Source organism: Hirundo rustica, chromosome Z (assembly GCF_015227805.2).
Source record: "Hirundo rustica isolate bHirRus1 chromosome Z, bHirRus1.pri.v3, whole genome shotgun sequence".
NCBI lineage: Eukaryota > Metazoa > Chordata > Aves > Passeriformes > Hirundinidae > Hirundo > Hirundo rustica.
Genome location: NC_053488.1, coordinates 85237171 through 85262604, shown reverse-complemented (window position 1 = coordinate 85262604; position 25434 = coordinate 85237171). Strand labels below are relative to the sequence as shown.

Here is a 25434-nt window from a genome sequence, read left to right as displayed (position 1 = left end):
CCTCTGTCCCTGCCAGGTACCACCCGGGGGACCTGTGTGTGCTGCTGTGCTCCTAGCTCACGGGTACACTGGAGCCGTGGAGCCTTGTCACCTGCCCCCAGCCAGCACCATGGAGGGGACAGACGGACAGACAGAGAGACGCTGGCTGGGGGTGCTGCTGCTTTCAGAGGGGCTCAAGGACACACACTGCGCTGGAGGGAGGGATTGGAAATCACCTTCGACCAGTGGCAGGGGAGGGGCTGGCTGGGGCCACAGCAGCGTCACGGTGACGGGATTTGCAGGGGGATGAACAAAGATTCCCCTGAGCGAGAGCTGAATGAGCCTCCGGGCTGGCCTGAGCGAGCACTGGGGGACTGAGGGGGAATTATTTGCTGAGGTTTTCCATCAAGTCAATGACATCGTTCTGTGTGAGAGTTCACCCATTTACGGGCTCCAGCCCCTGGCAGCTGGGGCTAAATAGAGACATTCAGGCCTGAATCTGCCCATTCAGGAGCAAAGGTTTGACCCATCCGAGGGAGCTGCTGAAGGAGGCTTTTGAGGGAGAAGTACTCTGAGCCTGCACCAGGGACCCAGCAGTTCCCCCACCCCTGCCTGCCCAGGGACCACATGGAGGGTCAGGAGCTCCTGACCTGGGGACAGGGAAAGCAGGGCAGTCTGGGGACCTGCCGGTATACCACACAGACCACTTGATTTCTTTTCCCCAACATTCTTTTCAATGTTGACCAATTCTTCCCTCCCCTTCAGAGCAGCATTTCAGAACATCCCATGATTGCCGCCACAGTAGTAAGTTTTATTTTCAAATCAGAAAAACCTTTCATCTGTGTACACCAAGTTTCCTGTACACAACAATCATGGTGCTAGTTTGGCAAGGCAGTGGTGGGAGCTGGTTGCCCATTAACATCTGTACCATCACATCTTCCCCGCTTGTAATTTAATGAATTTCCAAAAGTGCCATCTCTGTGCACCGCCACAAAGGAGACTAGCCTGGCACTGTGCCTATAGCTGGAGTCCCAAATTAGGAAAACTAGCAATGTAAATCAGAGTCTAACATTATTCCTTTGCTTTTCTTTTTGCCGCCTAGATCCTACTCTCTGAGGTCAAGCAAGTGCAGCCTCCTGTCTGATCTCAGGAGTTGTTGTAGCTTTGTGCAGGATGATGTGGTCAATCCAGTGAGTGTGCTGTCCCCGCTGGCCCTGGGTCGGGCGCAGTTGTGGTGTCACTGTCACGTCCCAGGGCCCCTCTGCCAATGCCAGCAGACGCCGTCCAGCCGCGTCCTGCAGCCACACAGGGTGCAAAGACACAAAGCATCCTTTGGGCCAGAAACTTCTCTGGAAGATCCAAAAATAATTTGGACTGAGCCACAGAAAGCATCAGGCAGTTTCTTTGCTTCCAGCCCAGACTGTTCCTCACCAGCGGGAGCAGCGGGTCCCAGGGCCATCTGTGGGTGCCCAGCTGAGCCCAGCTGAGCCCCCTGGCTCAGCTCTGTGTTCTGTGTCTCTGTCCTTCCCTCAGGGCCTGTCTGTGTCCATGACCCCACAGAGGAACAGTTATTTTTAGTCCTGCCTTTTTCCTCACATTTATTTTCTGACTCTACAGATTTTTTCTCCCATATTATGAAACAATTCCTGTGAACAGTGGCCAGCCTGTCCGACAGCCCCTGTGCTCCCAGGAGCTGTGCTGGTGCACGCAGAGCCCTGGAGTATCTCCTGAATGTTTTCCTGCAGGGAAGTATGTCATTGTCCCTTCCTGTATGTGGCTGGCCACAAGGCCATTGATCAGTTGTTGTACTGTGTGCTGCATCCATTAGTGCTGCAGAAGCTTTTTCAGAGAGAGAAAAAAACCCAAGTCCAATGCTCTCTGCAGCTCTGAGAGTTATTATGAAGCTGCAGCATTTTCTGCAGGGCTGAAATTCCCGATGTCTCTGGATTTTCATACTTTCCTATGGTCTTGTTCCATTCAGGATAAATTCCTAGGATGTGCAGCCTCTGTAGAACAATTACAGAAACCCCCAGCTGATTGTTCTGTCCTTTTCCAGGATATTCCTCAGCGGTGCAGAAGTTCTCCCAGACTCTGCAGTCCTTCCAGTTTGACTTCATTGGTGACACACTAACAGATGATGAGATCAATATCGGTGAGTTCTCTGCTTTTTGAAGCTGACTTCCAATAACTGGAACAATCTCCCTCTCTAGGAATTAGCCTGCCTGATGGTTTTTAAGCAGCCTCAGGAGCCGAGTTCCAGGCAGCTCTTCCAGAGCTTATTTTATGAAGTTGAACAGTCACGGGTCGTGTTTCACATTCCCAATTCAGCGGATAATTTGCAGAGGTTTTCCATGGCTCCAGGCCTGCTCCGTGCTGCCAGGTGCTGGGGAGGAGGGGTGGTGCTGACCTCCCAGCCAGCCCCTCTTCCCGGTGCTGCAGTGGAGCCATGCTCCCAGAGCCGCCTTTGCTGTGCTGGAAAAGCCTCACAGGAACAAACTGCCCCACGCTGCCCTGCAAGGGCACCAGGCTGCAAACTGCTGGCAAAAAGGGTTTGCTGGATGTGTCTCAAATGGAAAACAATGGCCGTCTGTGCCCTGAGCAGACTTGCAGGGCTGCTGCCTGCACATCTGTTTGGGGATTAGTGATCCTGGAGCCGTGTTACATCCCTGCCCTCCCCCCAGCACAGCTCTGGGAGTCACTCAGGGGCTGAACCAAAGGGCCTGAATGCCCCAAACACTGTACGTTTCACATGAAGCTGCTCTTGGCTTAGCAGTGGGAGTGACAAGGGACTGCAGGAGGGGCAACAAGGGATCCTCAGCCCCCGAGGTTCTGACCCTGCCCCACCAGACTAAACGCTTGGGCCACCTGCCTGGGCTGAGGGGCTGGGGCTGCCCATAGGCTCACAGGGCGTTCTCCAGCCATTCTCCATAGGAGCACAGGGCATTCATGGGATGGGGCACAGGGCACAGGGGCTTTTCCAGGCTGCTCTCAAGGGCTGCACATAGAGGGAAAAAGAGAAAACCAGCTTTTGTCAGGCAGCGCTTGGAGAGTGGCAGCAGTGTGACATTGCTGGTGTCAGGTCTCTCGGCCGCTGTCAGAAGGGGAAGGAAGCAGAGCCTGTTCCTTGGGCTGTTGTATTTAAAGCCACGTGAAGCAGATTGCAGCCTGCCCCTCCAAGGCTTGTTTCCTTTGTGGAAAGTCTCTGGGTGAAACCCACTGGAAATGAGTCAGCCTCCAAATCTAATGGCAGCAGAGGTGCTGGACTTCCAAACACATGCAGGTCAGGGAGGGGAGAACTCTGCCATGTAAATGCTCCTCCTGGGAGCTGAGGGGTCTGAGGCAAACAGCCACGCAAGGAAAAGAGTGTCCCTCCTCTTGGCTGGAAGGGACAAAGCTCCAACAACCAAGCAAGGCTGCTGGGAATGAGAGAGGTTGAATAAAAGGATTGTGGGATGAGGGGGAGTAAGAAGAGATCACAGCAGATGTAAAACCCTCCGTCGTGAAAGGAGCATGTTTCCCTTCAGTTTTGCTGGGGAGTATTTGTTTTGCTTTTTCAAGAGGAGGTCCCCAGTTTCCCTGTGGAGAAGCCTGGGCTGTGTTCCTCCTCCCACCCAAGCCCTGGTGTGGCTGCAGGGGTTGAGGCTTCCTTACTCCTGAAACAGCAGTGGGGCGTTGACGTCTCCCTAGCAGCTTCCATCTCCTGCCGGGGTGCCAGGGATCTGCGTGGGAGTGCAGAGCTCATTCGATGTGCAGGGTATGGGAGTGAAGCAGAACGCTTACAGGCACTTCTGCGCTGCAAGAGAACGTGTTTGGCTTGTAAATAGAGCTAAAGTCACGCTGCTCTCTCGCTGTGTGGGCACAGAGCAGCCCGGCGCCCGAGCGGGTGGCAGCGGGGACACTGCAGGTGGCAGTGAGGACACTGGGTTGATGGCTGTCGTGAGCAGCACTTTTCCCTGGAGATGTGCAAGGTCACGGATGCACCCGTTATTACCCCACAGCTGCAGCCCCTCCACTGTCACCCCACGGGACCCAGATCAGCAGCTCCTGCAGAGATGAAGGAGGCAGTGAAATGGGGTGGCACGTTCTTCCCTCCCAGGCATGGGAGCCTGGAATCCCCTGGCTGTAAGGTCCTTCCTGGAATGCCTCTGACTGCCCAGCGGAGTTGCTCTGGCATTTCCAGGTGTCAGTTCCCAAGTGTGGCTGGGCAGGTGGTGGCTGCTGGTGGCCCCCGTGCCCCACACTGCCCTGCAAGGGCTGGCAAATTCTGACCCAGGCCAGTAGCACAGATCCACCCCACTGCTCCCAGGCACTGCTGGGCTGGCAGCAGGATCTGAGCCTTGTGTGTGTATGGTGCAGGGTCAAACTCAGTGGGCTGTTCTGTGACTGGAGCCAGGAAACATGTTCCTGGGCTGCTCCTGCAGAGCAGAGGGGAAAAAACGGCTAGGGAACATTTTAGGCACTGACATATTCCCTGTAAGTTTGGGGATGGGTTCTCTTTCTCCCTGTGATAATTCTTTTCCTGGCTCAGGCCCCTGGTGTGCATACACTCCAGCATCCTGGGGAGCCACAGTGACAGCCACATGTGGCCCTGGGCATGAGCACCATGAGCTTCAGGGCCATTGCATTGCTGGGTGCTGGAGCCCTTCCTGGAGGAGAGCTCAGAAGTTCCTGACTCATCAGGAAGGTCTGTTGTGCCACTGCCAGCTGAGGGCCCCTGTCACGAGGCTGCAGTTGTTCCCTTTTGTGTGTCTTGGCAGCTGCAGAATGAATCCTCAGGCTGGATTTTAGCAGGACAGGTATACCTCTCCCAAAGTGCTGCTGTGGATGAGGGGAGAGGGCCTTCAGCTTGCACAGAGAGCACAGGAGCACCCTCTCCCTGGCCTGTGGGACAAGCTAATCCTGTGCCTGCCTTGCTGGACACCTGCTGTGCCCCTTCGTGTGCTGCCCTGCCCAGCCCAGCATGCTGCAGGGAGGGGAGGGTCTGAACTGCAGAGCTCTGAGGTCTGACAGAGCCCCTCTGGGATGTTCCCACCAGGGCAAGAAGGAGCCTGGGACACACCAGACCTGTCCCATGCTGTGCTGAACAGGCTGGAACTGTGGGAAACCTTCCCAGCTAGCTCCCAGGTAGTTCCCAGGTACACATCAGGTTGTTTCCCCAGGCATCCAGCACACAGGCACACATCCTGCATGGGCAGGTGTTTGCCCAGCCTTGCCTTGCAGCCTGGAGAGATGGGAGTTTGACTTGGCACTGTCAGTGCTCTGCTGATGAGGTTTCCTCCCCTGTGACAAATTCAGCCCCTTCCCAAGATCTCCTTTGATGGGCATGTTCCCCCTTGGTGTGGGGTCAGCTACTCCCACCTAGTCTTTTATTTCCCCAGGCTAAATTATTCTTATTTCAGTTTGTTAAAGGAAAGATTTCATGCTATTTTTGGACTTCAGCTGCTTATCAATGAGATCTTTCTGTTTGACTTCTAGCATTTTGGGGACTGGTGTCAGTGTCTGTGACCATGTCTACACCTGCTGCCTTTCCTCCTGGACATGGACTTTTTGCTTCCTGGTGCGGAATGTGACCTTTGTCATCCCAGACCATTTTCATTTGACACACTTGCCCTGGTCCTGGAAAGCACCTACAGCTCTCTCTGGGACAGAGATGCCAGACTCATCCTGGTGCAGCTGGCAGCTGTCCAGGCAGGCCAGGCAGCCCTGTCCTGCCCAAACCTCCCGCTGTGGCAGGACCTGTCCTGCTGCAGCCTCTGGGAATGGCAGCTCCCCTTCCCCCTGTTTGGCCTTTCCCTGCATTTGCCCCTTCTCTGCCACCTGTCTCTATAACACAATTCCTAAAAAAAGCTAATTAACATCTTCTTACCTTCCCAGGGCCTTCACTCCTTCATTGCCCCTGGCAGGAGACCTTCCTCTCCCTTGCATAAATAAAAACCCCTCAAGGCCAGCCTGCACCTGGCATTGCCTCACGAAGTTTCTGCCGAAAAGAGCCACCTCTTCTCATCTTCTTTGACGGCTAGGCTGGGGGTGCAGCCACACTGGCGTGTCCTGGCATGTGTCCCACACTCCAGTGCCAAATCCCATCTCCACTGACCAGCCTCTTCTTTTCTTACAGCTGAATCCTTTAAGGAGTTTGCAGAGCTGCTGCACGAAGTGGAGCTGGAGAGGTCCATGATGGTGAGGAGGCGGGAACTGGGCTCTGTCATTCCTGACACGGCTAAATGCCAAATCACAGCCACAGCACCACGTGCCTCACTGTGAGGGAAGCTGGGAGCGCCGGGAATGTGCTTTGTATTCATCTGCTCTGTGCTCCCATGGCCGTGGGCCCTGAGCATGGGGCAGGCACAGCAGTAGGTGTGGGGGGCTGCAGCTGTGGCTCTCCCAGGCTGTACAGGCAGACACAGAGCCCCAGGCCCTGCAGTGTATGCAGGCTGCTCACCAGCTCTTTCTGTGGTGAAAGCAAGGGTTAAAGAATGAGGAGTGTTTTTGCTCAGTTTTTGCTGGTTGCAGGAAGGCAGGTGTCCCTGAGCCCATCTGCACTGGTCCAGCTCCTGCAGTACAATGCACTGCCATCAGCTTCCTGCTGCCATGTGCCCTCAGCCTCTCCAGGGCTCCTCCAGAGCCAGTGCTGGCTTCCCATTTCACTCCTAATTCCAGGAAAAACATGAAAGTTAGGCTCGGTGGAGAGCTTACAGCATGCCAGGAATGTGCTGCTTGGCTCTGCGTTCCCCTGCCTCGTGCAGCAGCAGGAGCTCCTGCCAGGCTGGGTTGGAGGGTCCATGGGCAGGCAAGGAACAGCAGGAAAGCAGGAAAGCACTGATATATTTCTTTACTGTTAATTACATCCCAGGTATAGTGGCTCTTCAGCAGCAGTGGAAGGTATTGTTTCAGGAATTGTGGGCACTGTCCAATTTTCAAAGCTGGGGTGTTTTGCCCTCTACTTGTAGGACCAGCTCTGTGGTCACTCACCGTGTTCATCAGCTTTAAAATCCCTGAAGGGCGGCAGCTGAGTGATATCCTGTCCCCTTCTCTTCCTCTCACCCTTCTCTGGAGCTTGGGACAGAGCCTGCCAGGGACGTGGGGATGGGAGGAGGCAGCAGGCTGGTCCCAGTGCCAGGCTGGAGCTGGAGCCAGTGATACAAACTGGGATTAGCTTTATTGTGGATTCATGGTAATCCAAGGTGTGCAGAGCACCATCCAGGAAAGCGTCTCTCAGACACGAGACAGGAGTGGAAGAGACACAGGCAGGCTTTCCCTTTTCCTTAGCTGATCCTGTGGCAGATAACCTTCTGGCTGAATCTTGAGACAAGGGAATTTGAGAGCAGCCTTGTTAGATGGGGGTGGGAGACACCCCCTACCATCCATAGGATGCCCCCAGAGCCTCTTGGGATGTGGATGGGGTTTGCTGTGTGTCACCAAGGGGGAAGAATAGGTACAGATGGTATAAGTGAATTCACCTACAGAGAAAGAAGAAGTTTCTTGTCAAAAACATTAAAATCTCAGAGTTCTTGGCTTCTAGCCCTGTTCTGCCTCTGTTTAGGAGAAAATTGATCAGCATCCTGCAGTTAAAATGCTTTTCCTTTGCACTGTAGGTGCAGAATGCGAGTGATCTGCTGATCAAACCTTTGGAAAACTTCCGAAAGGAGCAGATAGGGTTCACCAAGGTAAGGCTTGTTTGTTTGTTTTCAATGTAAACGGATTTGTTTTCTGTTACTGTGCTTGAATTCAGATTTTTCTCCTGTTGTTTTTAACAAGCAGTTGCTCTACTGCATTCTGACTTCAGGCACTCAGAAACTCCCTGTTCAATGCCGGCTTTCAGCTGCTGGCATGAGGATTCGTGCTGTGACTTTTAGTCTGATTTTTCAATCATAAGAGGCTCCAAAATCTTTTCCTGAATTCTTTGGGTTCTCTCCTGGCCTGGTTCCAGCACCGCCTCTGTCCTGAGCAAGGAGTGCTTGTTTCAGCCAGGAGATCCTCCTTGCTGCTTTCTCTCCTCTCCCCTTTGTTCAGTCATTGCTATTGAGAATAAAATACTTTTTCCAGAGGAGCGTGTGGTAGAGTGGGAGGGAGGAAGAGAAGGAGGGAAAAAGGGAAAGAGGGAAAGCAGGAGAGGCCGGCAGGCAGAACCTGATTATAGTCATAGGGCTTTTGTTATGAAATATTTACATAAAGTGTCTAATGAGTCTTTCAGATGGACCAAACTTTTAAAGAAACAAGCTATAAAAAGTAAATTCTGCACATGTGGAGCACAAAAGATCATTTTTCCCTTGTCTGCTATCAAGAAGTCCAGGTTCCATGTTACTCAGCAGCAGCTTAAAATGGGTCTGGCTCTGACCCAGCTCCGAAATGGAGATGTTTTGGAGAACACTTGAGGCTTGGATTCAGCCCAGCCCATCTGGAGGCTTTGACTTTTAATAAATACAGGGTTTGAGAAGAGTTACTTGATGGCCCTCCTGCCCATTGCCATGCCCTGAGGGCTGGTGTGTGGAGCCCTCTGAAGAGCTACAGCCACGAGCATGGCAGAGGCGCTGCCCGTGGCCCCTGCTCTCGTGTCCTTTGGGCTGTTTTCTTCCCAGGGAGCCCTTAAGGTGCGTAAGGGCCGCTTTGCTCACAGCCCAGAAGGGTGCATAAGGGCTGCTTTGCTCACAGCCCAGAGCATGCTGTGCCCCAAGAGCCGAGCTGCCTGCGCCCACGGGCCGTGTGCCCATGTCCTGCTCCATGTCCTGGCAGGCAGGCACGGGTCTCAGCAGGGCTGGTGCCATAGCCCTGGCACTGACACGGATTCACCTGGCAGCCTGCAGCCCTTCCTTGGTCCCTGTGGATGGGTGCTCCAGGTGGGAGACAGTGGCAGGACACTGCTCAGAGCAGCTGGAGAGATGGCAGAGGGCAGGGGGTTGTTGCAGGTGGCTCAGCCATTGTAGTTTGGTTTGTGGTTTTGTTGCTTGTGAGGAACATGAACTGCAGAAGTGCCAGGGCACCGTGGTGGGAAAAGGGCTGTGCTGCGGCTCAGCACAAGTGTTCCATGCAGGAGTTCACAGGGCAGCGCCTTGCACCGCGCCAGGATGCAGGTGTGCCCGTGCTGACAGGGATGCACAGGGAGGTACCACTGTCCCCAGTGCCACCCCAAAGCCTTGAGAGGGTGCCACTCCAGCCCCTTGTCCTCAGCTCCGATGCTTCCCTGACAGGAGCCTATGCCACACTGCTGGTGGGCTGCTCCCTCAGCTGTCACCTCGGGCACAGAGCCTTCCTTCACCTGCCAGCCTACAAAGCATCTCCAGGTCATCCCCACCCGGCAGCAGAAGGTGTGAAGTACAAATGAGACTCCTCACAGCAGTGCTCTGTCAGTGTGGGTTCCTGCCATCGCTGCTGGGCCTGGCTTCGCCCTGTGGACCCTTTCTGATCTGCACCAGGGGCAGGGGCTGAGGCCTGGCGGTGGAACAGGCTGGAGACAAGACACAAGGAATTTGTGCCCTCTGCTTAGTTTCCGTATTTTGGCAGCGTCGCCTTCTGTGAGATGTTTTCTGTTCCCTTTGCGAGCTGCTGGAGCCAAATAGGAAGAGCCCTTGAATCGGGGCTTTGTGATGCCTCTGGCTGGAGCGCAGCCAGTCTGACCAACACATCTGAGTCTGCATTCACCCGTTCTCGCGGGACGAATGGAGTCTCCTCGGGAGGGTGTGATCCCACACGGGCAGCCCTGGGCTGTCACCAGGACCCCCTCCAGCCACAGCCACAGCCCCACGGGGTCAGTGTTTTTCGTGACTGCTGTCAGCATGAGTGACTTGCTGTGCCGTGCCACATCACAGATAAAAGGGAGGATCTGGGACCCCCTGAGCTGACCCATTTCCCGCCTCTCGCACTCATGGCTGGCACATATGGGGGCCTCATCCCTCCCTCTCCACAGCCCTGGGGCTCAGCTCCATGATGTGGGGCTGGGACACTTTGGGAAGAGCCTGGTCACACTTACTGAGTCGAGAAGGATTTGAATAGAAAAGTTTAATTCCAGTTTCACTTGGAAGGAGACAGCTTTAAAAAAAAAAACAACTATGCAAATAAAAAAAAAAATCAGAGGCAAAAGCTTGTTTGGATGTAGTGTAAGGGCAAGAGGAATGCTGTATAGCTGCAGTGTTTGTCAAAATTTCTTCCACGGGAGATAACATATTCCTAAAAGGTCTTAGTTAATTCTCTTATTAATTAAATTAATTCTAATTTTAAAAGAAAGGGAGGATTGTAACTTCTGCTTGCTTTCATCTCTGGAGGAGCAGGGCCTAAAGAGCATTTGAGAGAAAGCAGTGGGTGAGGGAAAAACGCCAGGATGAACTGACTGTGCTTTGATAGAACTGCTCTTTCTACATCCCTTGACTTTTTGGAATTCTGTTTTTGAAGTAACTGCTGATGCCTCATAAAAATGAGTTGTGATGATCCTCCATCCAATGCTCTTGCACCCAAACCCCTCAGTTGTGCATGGAGGTGGGGGCTCCCAGCAGGAAATAATTCCTTATGGAGAGGAGAAGTGGCCCGTGAGCTGGGCTTCTCACTTGCCACTCACTCCACTTCTCCAAAGATGGGAATTTCAGAGGATCCTAATTAGCAACCAATGGTTAAGGGGGAGTTTTGGCAAGACAGTTTGCCTCTTTCCCCCTGGTGAGCTGGACCTGAAGCTGCCAAGGGGCTCCGGTGTCACCGCGGTGCGGGCAGGACTCGGCACACACAGAGCAGCCAGAGCTGCTGCTGGATCACCTGCCACAGCAGGCAGCCAGTGCTGTCCCACGGGCTCCTGATCATTCCTGGGCACAGCAATGCCCGTCAAAGCTCCCAGCTTGGGGTTTTTGCAGAGCACCCTCCTGCCTGCACTCGGTGGGAGCTGCTCGGTTGCTCCCAGTGAGCAATAAATGGAATGTGGGTGGCTCTTGGACTTGGCAAACCTTAATGGGAACGTGGTGCTGCCCTTTGCTGAATATTCATGAGGAACTTAATTTGTGCTCGTGTTTCCAGATTGTGCTTCAGTCTGGGTGATTTTTTTGTTTTTTTTTTTTTTTTTTTGTCTCGGCTTGCTCTGTTCAGCAGCCAACTCAGAAGGATTTGTAGGTCATCCTGCTGTTCAGTTATATGCTGATTAGCCAGAGGGGGAATGATTGGCAAGCTCCCTCTTAGTGGCCCAAAATACCATGCTGCACCGTAGTCCTGTCACACATGGGTCTGTCTTGAACATCATTCCCAGTCCCTTCAATCCCCGGAAAGAGCTCAGTGCTCCATGTCCCCAGTGCAACCGTGTGCCCCTGCCTGCTGTGGGTGCTGGCAGAGGAGGAGGCATTCCCCAAAGGAGTTACTCTCTGGCTTCCCAGCTCCTGCTGCAGAAGGAGCTCCACTGCTCTCCCAGGCTCTTCCTTTCTCTTCCACCAGCCTTTCCCTGAGCAGAGGTGGCCCCTCTTCCTCAGAACTCACCGTGTCTTCACCACAAGCTGGTGGCAAAGCTGCTGCCTGGTGGTTTGTGGTCTCCCTGTAGCTGCAGGCTGTGGCCTCCTGAGGCCATCTGCACGGGCCCCACAGCCTCCCACAGCAATGTCACCTCTCCTGGGGACAAGCCAGGAACCATGTGCTGCCAGGCTGCTACATCCAGAGGCACATCCCCCTGCCCATCCCATGCTGCTCCCTGCCCATGGGCTCTGCTGTGCCCAGCCATGACAGCACCAGGCTCTGGTGGGCAGCTGTTCCCTTGCCCCATGCTTTTCCCACAGCTCCTGGTGAGCAGTCTCCCAGACAGAGAGCAGGAGAGGTTGGTCCCAGCTCTGGCCTGGAGTGTGGCTGCCTTCCCTGGTGGCCTCTCCACAGGGTGGGGACAGCTGAGTCACTCTGTGTGCTGCTTGCTGGTGGTGAGAGGCAGGAGAGGACTGCTGGAGTGGGCTTCAGCCCCATTCCTGCTGCACCTTCAGCTGCTCACCCACAGCTCTGCTGAGGAACAGGGATGGCACCATCCCTGTGCTGCCACCACCACCTCTGCACGCCACCTTGGTGGAGACAGTGGAGCTCTTGGTTGGGTTTGGAGCTAGCTTTCCACAGCAGCACCTGCTTTTCTATCTCAAGACCTGCTGCTGGCACAGCCATCTCCTCTGAGTCCTGAGGAGGTGGCCACAGGAGCGCTGTGCCTGCAGCCGCAGGCTCTGCTTCCCTGCACTTCCGTGGCCTTGGGGTTTGGGGCTCCTGTTTAAGGAAATGGAAACAAGGCAAGTTCCTGGCTGCATTAGACGGGGCATTAATGTCACAGACAGCCCAGGAGTGTGACCTTACAGACACAGGAACTGCTGCTCCACAAATGCTTTCACTGTGTTGGGTTTGGGTTTGCGGATCAGGGCGTTAGTCACAAGGGTGGGGGTTTGTTTTGGTCGCCCTTCCTGGCCTCAGCCCCGCAGCTGCTGTGCTGCTTAAATTAGGATTCACCCTTGGAGGACTCTGCTTCTCTGGATTTTGTGTAGATCTCTCTGTTCTGATGTGTGAAGCTGCTAACACGGGGTCACCGTATATGATATTGCAGGGAGTGATTCCTGATTCACAGCTGGGCTGGACACCAGAGGATGCACTTCCCTTCAGGTGTCCTGTAATCCCAGGGTCTGCAGGGCAGGATGTGTAATTGCTGAGGTGAAAATGTTTGCTGGGCTAAGCCTGCCCTGCTCCAGACAGTTACACATAGGCAGGGGTGGTCGGGTTGGTGCCATTTCCTCATGGTGATTGTGCTTTCACCACAGCCATGCAGGGAGAGAATTCTTTTCCCTGGAAGGCAGCTGGCAGGAAGGCTTGTTACTGTCTTTGGGAGCCAGCTGTGCTGAGCCCAGGGGTTTTGGGAGCCCGCAGACATCCTGCTGCAGGGCATCCTGACAGACAGATGGAATAGTCCATGCAAGAGGAATGGGGAAGCAAAACTTCAGGCAGGGGAAGCTGCGGTCACTACTGAATTCATGAGGAAAATTCCTAATACCCAGCAGTCCGGCAGAGTCCATCTGCTCTGGTTTATGGTAGCACTGGTGTATGCTTGCTTATCCATGCGTTTCTGAGTGGGGGCAAGAGAAGAGGATTTCAGGGCTTTCAGGATATTGATGTTGAAAAATACCAGTAATTCTCCAGGAAGCTGGAACTGCTTTCCACTTTCTTGAGCTTTCAAAAGCCAGACAGAGGATCTGGGCATCCCGTACATACCTGCACTGTGTGTACACCAGCTCTCAGCTGCTTGGACCTGGAACTGAGGCTGCTCCCAGGCTGGAATTTCCTGATTTGAGTAATTTAGTTGCCTCCCAGGAATCCCTGATATGTCAGATACCATCTGTAGCAGGTATTTGTCAACCTGGCCACTACTCTGGTTGTTTTGTGATCCCCAGTGTCACAGTCAGTGCAAGGCAGGAGCCAACAGCCTGGTGCTCCCTGCCTGCTCTCAAGGGCTCCTTCTCGAGTGTCTGTGTTTGCTGCTCTCGTTCATTTGTGCCCTCTTTGCACCACTGCTGACAGTGATGAGGATTTCCTGCCTGCCTGTCAACCTGCCAGGCTTCTGCTTTCTTTCTGGTAGTTTTCAGAAACAAGTGATAAGCTCTTTCTTTAGAACAGAAAACTGCCAAAATCTAATGAACCTTTTCTTGACCTTGACATGTCTCTGACATTCCAGTGTTTGCCCAGTTGTTTCTGGGCTGTGTGAACAGCACGTCAGGAGATAGTGAACAGGTTTTTGATGATTTTGGTTTAGTGGATATTGAAAAGATATTGAAAAGATTTAGAAAGGGAGCAGCACCTCATCGATGGGGCTTTTGCCATGATGCTGGCATGAAAAAATACTTCTTGTGCTACGGAGTATTGCTAGACTGGGTCTTGAGGTGTAATTGTATCCAAAGTTGGCAAGGGGCTGTGAAAGAGCAGAGCAAATGAGAAGTGGCCCTCTGTTCTCTGTCTGGGTTGTCCAAAATTTGTCCACGAGAATACAGAATTACACAAAGGATCTTGGTGTTGATGCATGTTCTTATCTGGAAAATGCCAATAACTGATTCTGCTTCAACCTCTTGCACCTACAGGAAAGAAAGAAAAAGTTTGAGAAGGATGGTGAGAAGTTTTACTCTATGCTGGATCGCCACTTGCATTTGTCTTCCAAAAAGAAGGAATCTCAGTTACAGGAGGTGCGTATGGAATTTTTCTGAGTTGGCTCCAGAAGCAACAGCACCAGCTGCTCTAGGTCTGAAGAAGGGGGAGAGGAATCATCCCTTCCAGTAACCTGTTGAAACTGATAATCAATTCAATCTGCCCAAAGCCTGGATTCTCTGTGAGACCAGGGAAATCAAGCTCCTAGTTCTCCTGTGTCTGTTGGATGCTGGTAGTGGCTTTAGACATTGTCATTGCTTGTTGCCTTGGTGGTGAGGGGCAGTGACCATTTGCACTGGCACAGCTGGGGACTCGCCATCCTTTCACCTGAGAAAGTGCTCTGGCTGAAAAGTAACCAGTCTCTGTTCCTTTTGCTGGCCTGGTGTCCTGCCTTGCTGCTGGTGCTTTTGGGTGGCTGTGGGGGCAGGCAGAGGAGGGGGGTTCCTTCCAGCTGGTGCTGCTGCAGGCATGTTGCAGCAAGGAAGGAAACCCAGCTGTTCCAGCCCACACCAGAGCAGCCAGATCTGGTCAGATCTGTCAGACCAGCTGTCAGATCAACCTACAAGCATCTCTGCAAGGCAGACTTTGTGTGAGCTCTGGGAGCGTTGTGTGCTCCCGCCACTGTTGCAGCTCCAGAATTGCTGGTTCTGGGACACAGATGGAATCGGGCAAGAGGGTGGTGATGGTGTCCTTGTCAGAAGAGGTGGAGAAGAGGTTTGTGCTAAAATAATAAATGAGCTTTGGGAAAGCCTTGTCCTTGCAGAGTGGGAAGAGCTTTCAGATCCTTGAATGAAAGGGAGCCAGAAATAGGCAGACGTAGAATAATATCCAGTGTTCCAGTTCATAGCTGGACTGGACACCAGGCAGGTTTTTAGCAAAGACAGAACTAAGTCTGGGCTGACACACAAAAGCAATTCAAATATTTTCAAACTACATGTGAAACATGTTCTTTTTCCACCTTTCTCTCTTTCTTCTAGGCTGACCTTCAGGTGGACAAAGAGAGACACAATTTCTTTGAGTCCTCCCTCGAGTATGTGTACCAGATCCAGGAAGTACAAGAAAGCAAGAAATTCAGTATTGTGGAGCCGGTAGGAGCATTTTTTCCTCTCAGTCTCATTGGCTGATGCTCAGATTTGCTGGCAATGGTAGGAGTAAGTTGGCAGGTTGGATTAGGTCCTGTGGGGCAGGAGTTAACCCTGCACCCTTGGCTTGCTGCTGCTTGATACCCTTAGTGGTGCCTGCTGGAGCACTATGAAGCCCCAGCCCTGTTTCTTCTGGCTGTCTGTGGATCCTGAGGATCAGGTTGGACACTCTACAGAGCTACAAGTCTTGTTATGGCTTATCTTGGCTCCCTTGAGTTTGGTAAATGCTGTCTGCAGAGGGACAGAGGTGTTACCTGCCCTGCTCACCTGTCCCAGCCTGGCCTGCAGGTGTCTCAGGCTGTGGCTGAGTGCAGGGACCCTGTCCTGGGTCGTGGCTCTGCCCCAGTGCCAGCTGCAGTGGAACGTGGGATCCTGTGGATCTTGCAGATGGGCACTCTGCAGATCTGCTCCGGGTCTCCCTGTAGAGTCTTCCATTCTGGGTGTTTTATTCAGACAGATGTGTGGGTGGTAGCTTGGGCTTTATCTGTGGTGGATAAGCCGTTACCAAGATTGGCATTCCAAAGCTGTGAGGAAAAAATAATTGTATATGTAATTTCTGAAACCCCACACTCTGTCTGTCTTTCCTTCCATTATAAACACAGAAGTTCAGTGTGTCTCTTTGCTCCATTGCAGGTGTTGGCATTTCTCCACAGCCTCTTCACTTACAACAACCTGACAGTGGAGCTGACACAGGATTTCCTCCCATACAAGCAGCAGCTCCAGCTCAGCCTGCAAAATGTGAGTCCCCGCCCAGCCGAGGGACTTTTTTGTGTGACTTCTGTTCTCATTTGGATTCACACACCTCTGATGGCAAGGTCTTTCCACCCAAACAGTCTGACCCTGTTTGCATTGTTTTAAATACAGTTATTTCCTTCTCAGTTCACATGGGTTTTCCCCGCTCTTGCATGGGACAGTTCACAGGTCTATGAAATAGTTTTTTCTGGAAGGGGCTACTGCAGTAGCATCATTTAACCTGGTGCATAAACAAGGCTGGGACTTTCTTTCAGTTTCAGAGATTGAAATTTTACTCTAAGGTCTCTAACCTTGGTCTTAATGGTACTGGCTTCCTACAGGCTTGCTACATGCTCTGGTAAGCTCCTCTGTTGGCCAAATATGTTCATGGGGTAGAATATCTGAGTCCTGTTTTCTTTATCTTCAGTCTTTCCTGACTGGCCTTCCTTTCTGTGGAACAGCAGCCATAAATCTGGGCCAAGATGGTTTTGCTGCTGGCTCATTAATTGGTTCAAGTAGTATTCCATCAAAATGCCTGGAGTTTGTACCCCCTGTTGATGTGACTCTGTCATGCTAAGCAGTGTAGCATGATCCTGTGGGAATTAACACCTTTGGGAGGAGAATACACCTGTTACCCGAGCAATGGTGTGAACGGGAGCTCAGGTGCTGCCTCTGCTCCAGCCAGCCTTGAAATGTGCTGAAGTTCCTTAAGGGAACAAGTGGCCTCCCAGCTGTGGCACTCCAGCACCATCTCTGCGCATGATGTGCCTCTTCAATCATCCCTTAGAGCGCAGTGGTTGTTAGAGCCAGTTTCCACATGGATTGGTGGAGTGGTTTCCACGTTTTGTACCTTGGGAACCAATTCATTTCTGCTATAGCGCCTCGGAATTATCTAGGAATAAATAACCTGCAGCTCACTTTTTGCTCACATTCAAATATGCTTCGGTTTGTTTTCTGTTACCAGACAAGGAATCACTTTTCCAGCACACGGGAGGAGCTGGAAGATCTGAAGAAGAGGATGAAGGAAGCACCCCTAACCTGCAAACTGCCTGGGCAGCCAACCATCGAGGGCTACCTGTACACTCAGGAGAAATGTAATGGCTTTGGGATGCACCTGGATGCAACAGGGAATGTGCAGGCCTGGGCTGCCCTGACATAACCCAGGCTGCATTCAGCTCCTGTGCCCAGGCCAGCCCTGCTGCCCTGGGTGTCACCACGCCAGGGCACGGCATGCCCAGGGTGTCACCTTCGGCCAGTGCCCGAGGTGCCCGGGGTGTCACTGCCTGCAGTGCCAGGGGAAGCACCATCAGCTTTGTCAGCAGTGGCACAGAGCTTTGTCCAAGTGACAGATCTGTGACAGCACAGGACTAATTGCCTGCACTCTGATGAGATGGGATTTATGACTCCAGAGCCTGGAGCTCTGGCAGGCTCTGCCTTGGCTGTGTTTTACCAGAGTGAATCTGGTGTCCTGCCCAGCCTCCCTCTGGCAGCCTCTGCGGGCAGCTGAGCACAGCCAAGGTGGAACCAGTGCTGAGTTAAGCTGCTGAGAGCAGAACTTGTAATTCTGAGTAGAATCAAATCAGACCAAATACAGCCTTTCCCAAACTCTGGCTGCATGGCCTTGTAGCAGGAATGCTCAGGAGACATAAGTCCGTGCAAAACTACGACCTCTGAGGCTGCAGACAACTTTGTAAGCATTCATTCTTAATCCTATATGGAAATTTATTTACATATATATCTTTATGCCTATTTATCTCATTTTTAAAAGCAAGCACACTCAGTAATTTTAGACCCCAAATGTGGCTATTCGCTGCCTCTATTTGTGCTTCCCTTTAAATCAAGTATGGAAAGTTGTTCTTCCTGACAACTGCAACTTAAAAACAAATTACAGAAAGAATACCAGTTGAATTATTTCCTATAAAGGGGTTCAGGTAAAAAAACAGAGAAAAGTGTCGATGAATCCAGAAATAGGAACTTCAGAGTATTCTAAAGCTGCTGTTGTCTTAATTATTGAGTTTTCACCCACAGGAAAAAAGAGTGGGGTTTGTGAAACAGACGTTCAGGACACGTAGGATCCTGCCAGTGTAGGTCTTGGCTGGGCTTGACCAACCCAGCCTGGCTTGTGGTCAGAGTCCCACAAATGCCCTTTCACCAGCAGTGTGTTGGGAGGGTTCTGGAGGCAGCTGCTGCCCTGTGCTCCTCTCCTTCTTTCCTCCTCCCCTCCTCCGGCTCCATCTCTCCTCCTGCTCCGCTTCATCTCCTCCCCTTTCTCGCCTCCTCCTCCTCCTCTCCTCCTCATCTCCTCCTGGCTCTTGCCCTTGGAGATGCCCCCTGGGGCTGTCAGTGTCCGTCCCCAGAGAAGGGAGGACCTGTAGGCAATGCTGATCGTGCCTTGCTGGCTGCATCCAGCCACAGCCCTGTCCCTGATTCCAGCCTCTCATGTGTTCTGCAGGGGCACTGGGCATCTCCTGGGTGAAGTATTACTGCCAGTATGAAAAAGAGGCAAAAACCTTACGGATGACACCCATAGACCAGAAGCCTGGAGCTAAGCAGGTGAGCTGGATGTCTGCAAACACTGGCCCAACCACCAGGCCCACCTTCCACCCATGTATGGCCTCCCTTCCTGTGACAGCTGACCCTGCAGGTGCCACAGAGCAGAGGATGGGCTCTGTCCCCTGCCTGCCCGCACAGGGCAGTTTGGTGTCACTTGGAAGAGTCACCCCCGTGAGGGGAGGTCTCACTCCACTGTGTCCCTGGGAGCCCAGGCCCTGCAGAAACCGGTTTGGCAGCAGATATGAGTCGTGGGACATGAGAGATACCAGACGGTGCTGGCCCGTGAGCTTGGTTTGGGATGAAACTTGTGCCTCTCGGCCAGCTGATGTTGATCCTTCCCCGTGCACAGGGGCTGGGAGCCACAATAACGGTGGCAGCCACTGAAGTGCCTGAATGACTCAAGTTACTACAGGAGTTACTGCTTCCAAGCGCAGCATTTCCTTGCCTCAGCATGTGCTCAGAGCACTGGTTCATGGTTTGATTTCTGCTCTCAGCACTGATTCTGTGGGACTGGGACAATGTGGGGAGAGGAGAGGGCAACAGGGCAGCTCCAAACTGTAGTAAGACAGCAATTTAGGTGACTGCCTCTTTCACAAAGTGCTTCGGTTTACCAAAGTCTGGGAGTTCCCTCAGTCCCTCCGCGTGACAGGGGAGGGGTTGGAGGATGGAGCACAGCCAGTGCCTCCAGCTGAGTCCCCCGCCCTCCTCTGCCATGGAGCAGGTCCCCGGGGCCTTCCCAGCCAGGCGTGTGTGCTCCAGTGTGTGAGCTCATGGTCTGGTTTTGGCAGGGCTCTGCACACTGCAGCAGGAAAATAAAAAAGATGTTTTGCAACCCCTTGGCAGAGAGCTAGGCAAAGAAATATCCAAACTATTGTATGGAGAGATTTGTTGTCTTTTATGCCGTAAGTATGTCTAGTAAGGCCCATTAATGCAGGGAGGGGCTTGGAAAACTTAGTTCCTTTCCCAAACTCTGGCAGTCTGGTAGCCTGCACCATCAGGTCACTGCTGGCCATAAACCTACAATCAAATTATGAATTGACTCTGCCACGGAGCACAGGGACATCAACACCCAGGGCCAGAGTTGAGCCTCTCCAGAGCACATCTGCTCAGTCTGGGGTATGGAAACATATGTCCCTTTGCCACACAGTGTTTGTGTAAAGCCATTTGGATCATTGGTGGTGTGGGTAATTGGTGCTGAGGACCATGCCTGATAAAATTAAGGGCCTGCCTGTGTCAGAGCACAGGTGAGCGTGCTCCTGCCCTAGAGACCAGGGAGTGTCTCACTGGGTTGGTTGGAGCAGTGCTCCAGCACTGTAGAGGCAGAGCGCTGCTGTGTGGGGTAGTGCTGTGGAGTCCAGAAGATTCTCTGGCTGAGAGCAAGCCTGGAACTCAAGAGCCTCTTATGTCTGCCTGTGATGGTGGTGGGAGGACCACTTGTGCTCCTGTACCAATGCCATGGGAATGTCGGGACAGGCGCCGTGTGTGCTGGGCTGCAGCTGAGAGGCCTGAGGAGCCCAGAATCTCCCATGGCGCTGTCCTCTCACCTTGGCTTTCATGTTCTCTCCTAGGGCACGTTGGACCTGACCCTGAAATCCTGTGTAAGGAGGAAGACTGACTCCATAGACAAAAGGTTTTGTTTTGACATTGAAACCAATGAAAGGTGAGAGGCTTCACGTCCAGTGGCCCCAAACTGCACGGGCCTGCAGCAAATCCCTCTTTGCTGTCTGTTAAAAACAACTTTTCTTCCTTTCCCTGCCTGTCCCTGGGGGAATTCTGCGCAGGTCCGGGACCATCACGCTGCAGGCGCTGTCGGAAGCCAACCGAAGGCTGTGGATGGAGGCCATGGACGGGAAGGAGCCGGTGAGTGTTCCTGGAGCTGTTCCCAGCTGCAATACGCTGCCGAGCAGTGTCCTCTGCCGGCGGGTCCTGCTCGGGATCGGGGCTGCACGATTGCCATGGGCTCCATGCCGTTCCCTCAGCTCCCACTGCGGATTTGGGGGTTCCCCCTTAAATCTCGGGATGTTCCTTTACTGTGCCAACCCGCCTGAGAACTGGCCTTTTCAGGGCTGGTTTGCTCCTAACTACTTGCTGGAAATGATGTTTTGTCTGTCCCTGCTCTTATCCACCTTTTCAAAGGTGTCACTGCCCATCCTGCATCCCTCTTCTCCCACCTTTCTGTGCCTACTGGTGTTCCCTTCCTTCAGTCTGAGCAAAGCTCAGAGCCCTGTGGTTTTCCCTACAGAACAGAGAATTTCCCTAGCAATAGGTGCCACACTGAAATGCAGGGAGGCAGCAGAAGCTGCTTGATTGTGCAGATAATGAGTTCATGCCTAATTGTAAAATGAGATTTCTATGGGACATTGTCTTTTTGGCTGTGATTGCCTCTGGGTGATCTAGGGGTGATTTATGGGATGCTGCATTTTCTTTCAGAAATAAATACCAAATCATGCTGATGATGTTTTTGCTTCTCCCTCCCCCATTCCCTCCTGTTTTTCAGATTTATCACAGTCCTATCACGAAGCAGGAAGAAAGTGAGTCACTTCTGTTACTGTTCTTTGGGCTCTCACAGCCTTGAGGCCAAGCAGGATTTTCCTTGCAGATACACTCATCCTCAATTCCTGCTGAGTAGCACTGTCCCCGCTCCTTGACAGCAGTGTCTCTTCTGTTCTTGTACCACAGTGCCTGGCACTGAGCCCATATAAGAACGAGTAGCACAGAACTGCAGTGAGCAGTTTTTATTTAGCCAGCAGTAGTGGGATGTGAGGTGCAATTCGCACCTCCAAGCCCTGGTGAGAGATTCTGAGGATGTGTCCCTTAACAAAGGTTGTAATAGGGCAATAGAGGTGGCATTGAATTCCCTGGATCTCCCACCCACCACCATGTCCTGTGTCCCCTCTCTCAGCAGTGGAGTGTTACCCTGCAGAGCCCTGGAACCCCTCTGGGGCCCTTTTAGCTGGGTGAAATCTGCATTCTGCCTCAGAGCTCACTTCATCAGCACTGTAACTAGCTGGCTCTAATGAGCACGGGGGGAGCATTCCCAGAAGCATGAGCACAAACCTCTGTGTGGCCGTGTTCACATCGCACACTGGGAGGAATGTGAATTAGGGTTTCACTGAATAAACATTCTCTATTTGTCATAGATTAGAGCTGGTAAAAATTCCAGTGGTATCATAGCCCTCAGTATCAAGCACAGGGTGGGTCTGTGCTTATTCCTGGGGTAGGGCTTAGAGGCATCTGAGCTTGATGTTGCTGTTGCTCAGAGCAGACAGAATCAGTACAAACAACCTGCTGAAAATGCAGGCATCCCATAGTATTCCCCAGATCAGTGGAGCAAACCCTGTGAACAGCTTTCCTCAGCACATCAAGCTGGATTGGTTTTGCTTTTTAATCCTAGTGATGTAGATAAGCAGAAATTACACAGTCCCATGATGAGGAAGAGCTTTAACTACAGATTTTGCTCTGGAAGTGATTATTCAAGTCTTTATCAGACACAATCCAAATAATAATAATAATAATAATAATAATAATGTTGTTGTTGTTGTTATTATTATTATTCACCAATTTACGCTGTTATTATTAAAGACAGAGAGGGGGTAGGGAGTAGTGCTGCAACTCAAAATAAATTTGAGGAAAAATGAGAGAACATATGGAACTAATAACTCCTTGTCAGGATGTCCAGAGTGCCGGTGTTTCCTGAGGGGGTAGGGGGTTTGGGTGCAGGTGTGAACACTCTGTATGCTGGAGCACTGTGGCTCTGGGTGCCAAGAAAGTCTCAGGCTGGGGCTGGGGGTGTTCCAGGAGTCTCCAGGAGTGCTCAGGCAGCTAACACAACTTCCTTGTCCAAAACAGTGGAACTGAACGAGGTGGGCTTCAAGTTTGTTCGGAAGTGCATCAATGCAGTGGAGACCAAAGGTGAGGAGCTGCTTCCCATGACCTTGCATTTCCTGCAGTAGAGTGTTAGCCACTGACACAGGATTTCAGCTTTTAGCTGAGGAATGTGTGCTCTTCAGTCAAACACATGTTCTTCAGGAGCAGAAGTCCCACCTGGTTTGGAATGTTGTACCAAGGCAAGGTTGGGGTTGAGCTTCCACCTTTATGCTGTTTTCACTCGAGGTTTTCTCAGTTTTGGCCCTTAGCACACCCGCTGCTGGGCAGGAGAACAGCTCTGGTGGCAGGGCCGAGGGGTGGCTACAGGCTGCTTCAGCCCCAGTCTTGTGTAGAAGCAGAAGCAGGTGGCAGAAGCTCATCCTCTGGGCTATCACATATCATCCAGCCTGCACCAGTGAGCACCACCAGTGTGGGACAGGGACCTGGATTCATCTCCAGATGGGGGCTTGGTGCTGCTGGGGCTGTGACAGCCGAGGCCCACTGGTGTGGGGAGCAGCAGGGGCACAAAGACCCTGCTCGCAGGGCTAGGAGAGACAGTGATTCTGCCTGTCCCAGCACTGGGCAGTGTTTTCAGATTCTACTTCAGTGTGTTTGTCTTCTGTGGGGGTTTGAGCAAATCAGTGATAAAGCAGCACCCCACAGAAATGGGGTGCGTGGGCTGGTGTGTCCCACACCCTGGCTGTGCTCACCTGACCGTGACATGGTGACCATGGTGGTGCTGGTGGCCTCTGCTGCTGGGGTGAGCAGAGCCCCTGCCTGCAGAGCCTGGGGAGTGGGACAGGGCCCGGAATATGGGACAGAGCCCAGGATATGGAACAGAACCCGGGGTATGGGACAAGGCGTGGGTTATAGGACAGAACCCGGGGTGTGGGACAGAGCCGAGCAGCAGGAAAACAGTTCCACTAGATGGGGCTTTTGGACCACCAGTGGGAAACCTCGGCTGAGGCTCTTGGCTTTGTCCTCTTAGGAATCACTACCGAGGGCGTGTACCGCACTGTTGGCAGCAATATCCAGGTGCAGAAGTTACTGAATGCCTTTTTTGGTAAGAGTTTATTATTCTGTGCATTTAGTTTCCTGTTCTTGAATTGTTTTTGAGGGACAGAGAGGAGCAGGTTCCACAGTGAGAAATGTCCAGCATCCAGCATGGGTTTTGGTCCTTGGGACCCCTCTGGGGCTCATCTTCCCCTTCTTTTCTGGGAAAACATGATGAGCTGGACCGGGAAAGAGGCCTTTGCAGGAAGCCCTCCACCCTAGTGTAAGGTTTTCTCTGCAGGGGTGGGAACTCTTCACTGTGTGCAGTATGTACAATAAGAAGCTGATGTACGTGTTAAGTCAATTGATGCATTCCTGCCACAAGCCTTCCTGTGGCTGGATCTGTCTGTCATACAAGCTTGGCAACTGGGGACAGTGTTTACAGTCTCGGGAGGTTGTGGGGCTCAGCAGCACTGCTTTGTGCAGGGTCAGGCCCTTCTGGGCTGGGCCCTGGCTGAGGCCATTGTACCTTCACCTCTTGGTCACCTGCGAGCCTCTCAGGGGACCTCTGGGATCCATCCCCACCTGCCCAAGGCCAGACCATTCTCCCCAGCCCTGCCAGGGGCTGGAGCACAGGGCCGGGATTGCTTTCACTGCGCTGCTTTGCCTGACTCGGGCTTACGCCAGCTCAGACATCTGCTGTCAACGCAGCTTTCAAAGGCTTTGGCTGTTTCCAATTGCTTCTACTCTGGGTGTTGTTTATTAAAACCTGGGTTTGTACTGGTGTCTGGCTATGCCCAGCTCTCACAGAGCCATGACTTCTGGCTTCTGCCCAGCTCCACTGGCCTATAATTTGTTGATGAGCCTCAGGTTCTATTGCTGCTTGATTCTCACCCTCCCTGTGAGCAGCTCTGTGGTTTTCTCCTCTGAATCCCACCAGTGAGTGGCTTTTTGTTTTGTTTATCTGCATGGGTCTGGGTAACCACTTGCCACCCCACTGCATATGAAAGCACAATGAAAAGTCTAACACCACAGAAATAACTGCTACATCAGGATTTCATCTTTAACTACCCAAAGGAGATAGGTTGTTTTTGTTTTTTTTTTTAATCTCTAGTCCTATTTATTTTCAAAAATAAATCCTGCTGTTTATTTCAGTACTCCAGCTTCCCTCCATTCTACAGCTACATCCTTCACTTTGTGGTGCCACAGACATGATGTGGTTTATCGAGGGGGTGGGCAGGAGCAAATTGTATTTCCATGCTGCTGTGCCTCTCCTGAGCTCCCTCCTCTCTGTGCAGCGAGCAGGAATGCTTCTAGAACAGCCTTCAGGGGAGTAGCTGCCAATGTGGGATTTGAGCTGGCATTCAGATTACGTGGGGTGTCAGAAAGCTTGTCTTGGACATGTTGAAATGTGTTGTTTCTGCCAGCCTTGGGAAAAAATAAACTGTAGAGAATATGTTCTCAGTGGTTTCTTAGCACCGCTTATATTTTCACCTTATGCTTCTCTTTTGTCCCTCATTAGCACCACTCCCCAGCCTCTCCAAAATCCTGACACTGGTGCTGTTTCTCTGCTTTTCCCAGGCGTGGGAATTAGGAGCTCTCTTTGTGTGCTGTTGTGGCTTTGTGTGTCTCGAGGAAAAACCCCCACCCCAAGCAGACTGCTTATTAGCAACATCTAAATTAGCTTTATTCTAAAACCTTTGCATTCTTCTTCCAGATCCAAAATGCCCTGGGGACGTGGATCTTCAGAGTGGGGATTGGGACATCAAGACCATTACCAGCTCCCTGAAGTTCTATCTCAGGTAGCACTGCAGGTCACACCTGCCCCCAGGAGGCAAAGGGGACTGGGGCTGATCCAGAGGAAGGGTGAAAGGAGTTGCCAGATATTCACATCTGGCTGTTGAAAAGGTCAAAGTGCCAAAGGCTTTGGAAAGGATGTGATAAATATGGGTGTTGCAGAGCCCCTCAGTCCCATGGGGAGGGCTGTTTCACTGATACTGACTGCAGAGGGAAATGCCACTGGGACTTGGTGGCCCTGAGGAATGGGCCAGTTTGC

General features: G+C 52.3%; 1 protein-coding gene across 2 annotated transcripts in view; it reads left to right on the top strand.

Annotated features, from left to right (window-relative positions):
* OPHN1 (oligophrenin 1) overlaps positions 1-25434 on the top strand; it is a 51606-nt gene that overhangs the window by 12539 nt on the left and 13633 nt on the right. For both annotated transcript variants that reach the window (XM_040089570.2, XM_040089569.2), the window contains exons 2-15: positions 2036-2131; positions 6095-6156; positions 7572-7643; positions 14028-14129; positions 15069-15179; positions 15867-15971; positions 16930-17059; positions 18418-18518; positions 20087-20178; positions 20300-20378; positions 21016-21049; positions 22368-22430; positions 23374-23448; positions 25096-25180. In XM_040089570.2, the coding sequence (XP_039945504.1) occupies positions 2036-2131; positions 6095-6156; positions 7572-7643; positions 14028-14129; positions 15069-15179; positions 15867-15971; positions 16930-17059; positions 18418-18518; positions 20087-20178; positions 20300-20378; positions 21016-21049; positions 22368-22430; positions 23374-23448; positions 25096-25180 (1207 nt within the window). The remainder of the gene's footprint in view (positions 1-2035; positions 2132-6094; positions 6157-7571; positions 7644-14027; positions 14130-15068; positions 15180-15866; positions 15972-16929; positions 17060-18417; positions 18519-20086; positions 20179-20299; positions 20379-21015; positions 21050-22367; positions 22431-23373; positions 23449-25095; positions 25181-25434) is intronic.